Source organism: Raphanus sativus, chromosome 2 (genome assembly GCF_000801105.2).
Source record: "Raphanus sativus cultivar WK10039 chromosome 2, ASM80110v3, whole genome shotgun sequence".
Classification (NCBI taxonomy): domain Eukaryota; kingdom Viridiplantae; phylum Streptophyta; class Magnoliopsida; order Brassicales; family Brassicaceae; genus Raphanus; species Raphanus sativus.
In genome coordinates, this window is record NC_079512.1 from 34,202,650 (window position 1) to 34,203,711 (window position 1,062).

Below are 1,062 nucleotides of genomic sequence, written 5' to 3' on the forward strand. Positions count from 1 at the left end.
TTGGTCGATCTGAAATTGGTTAGATTTTTATTCTTGACTTTGTGGAAATGGCAGCTAAAAGTGTTCGATAATAAATTTCATATATTATATGCAATGTTCAAAAATTTGGTTGGTGTTATCAGTGCGCTGAGATCGGGCCTAGAGTCAAATGAGAAAATCAGAGATTTCACGGGGATTAATGGAAGATTATTTTTAGGGCATTTTATGTTTTCTGGTTTATATATATATATATATATATATATTATATATATTAGACTGATAAGAAAACCTAAGAAACTTCACTTGGCTTAGTGGTAACTAAGTGATTACCCCCGAATTTGTAAGTATAAATATTGTATAAAATGTATTATGTATAGTATTTCGTAAAGTTTTCATATATTTTTGATGTAAAATAATTGATAAATATTTAGTAATAAAAAATATGTGTAGAATTATATATAATAATTATATTAACTTCTCCAACACATATTATGCATTTTCTCGACTTTTTCTTATTTTTTTGTTATCATTTCGTGATATTTATTAAATTTTTGCTAATATTTTCCTAGTTTTTATACATATTATGACAAATTATTCTTTATTTAAAATTCATAAGCGGCATTACAAGGAAGATCATATCGAGCAATTCGAGATCCCTAAAAGTTAAATGAAAAGAAAGACTCGAATCATCATCAGCACCACCATCGTCTCTTGAGCGGACGGGATAATGGCGGCAGCAGCAGCGGCGGAGACGTAATTGCATCCGCCAGCGGTGCTGGCATTGGTCGTCACGACCATCCCAGCACCTCCGAATATATACGATTCTTCCGAGCGTCCATTGAGTTGGAAGTACATGTTCATTGCGAACCCTGTCCTGACAGAGAGATCTGTGAAACACATGTCGCTCTCCTGACAGGGTACTTTCGTACATACATAGTCAAGAACGTCACGTAGCTGCTCCGTTGAGATTCCCGGTTTTGGGAGACACCACCGGGAGGAGCTTGAGTCAACTTCGCCGCCATTAGCCACCACCACAACAAGGGAAAGAAGAAAGAGCAGAGGTAAGAAAAATAGAATTTTCAT

The 1,062-nt window shown here is 35.2% G+C and overlaps 1 protein-coding gene across 1 annotated transcript; it reads right to left on the bottom strand.

Annotated features, from left to right (window-relative positions):
• Positions 1–642: 642 nt before the first annotated feature.
• LOC130508700 (major pollen allergen Ole e 10-like) lies at positions 643–1,062 on the bottom strand. The gene has a single exon (XM_057004343.1). It carries the CDS (start codon positions 1,060–1,062, stop codon positions 643–645), a length of 420 nt encoding a protein of 139 aa, XP_056860323.1.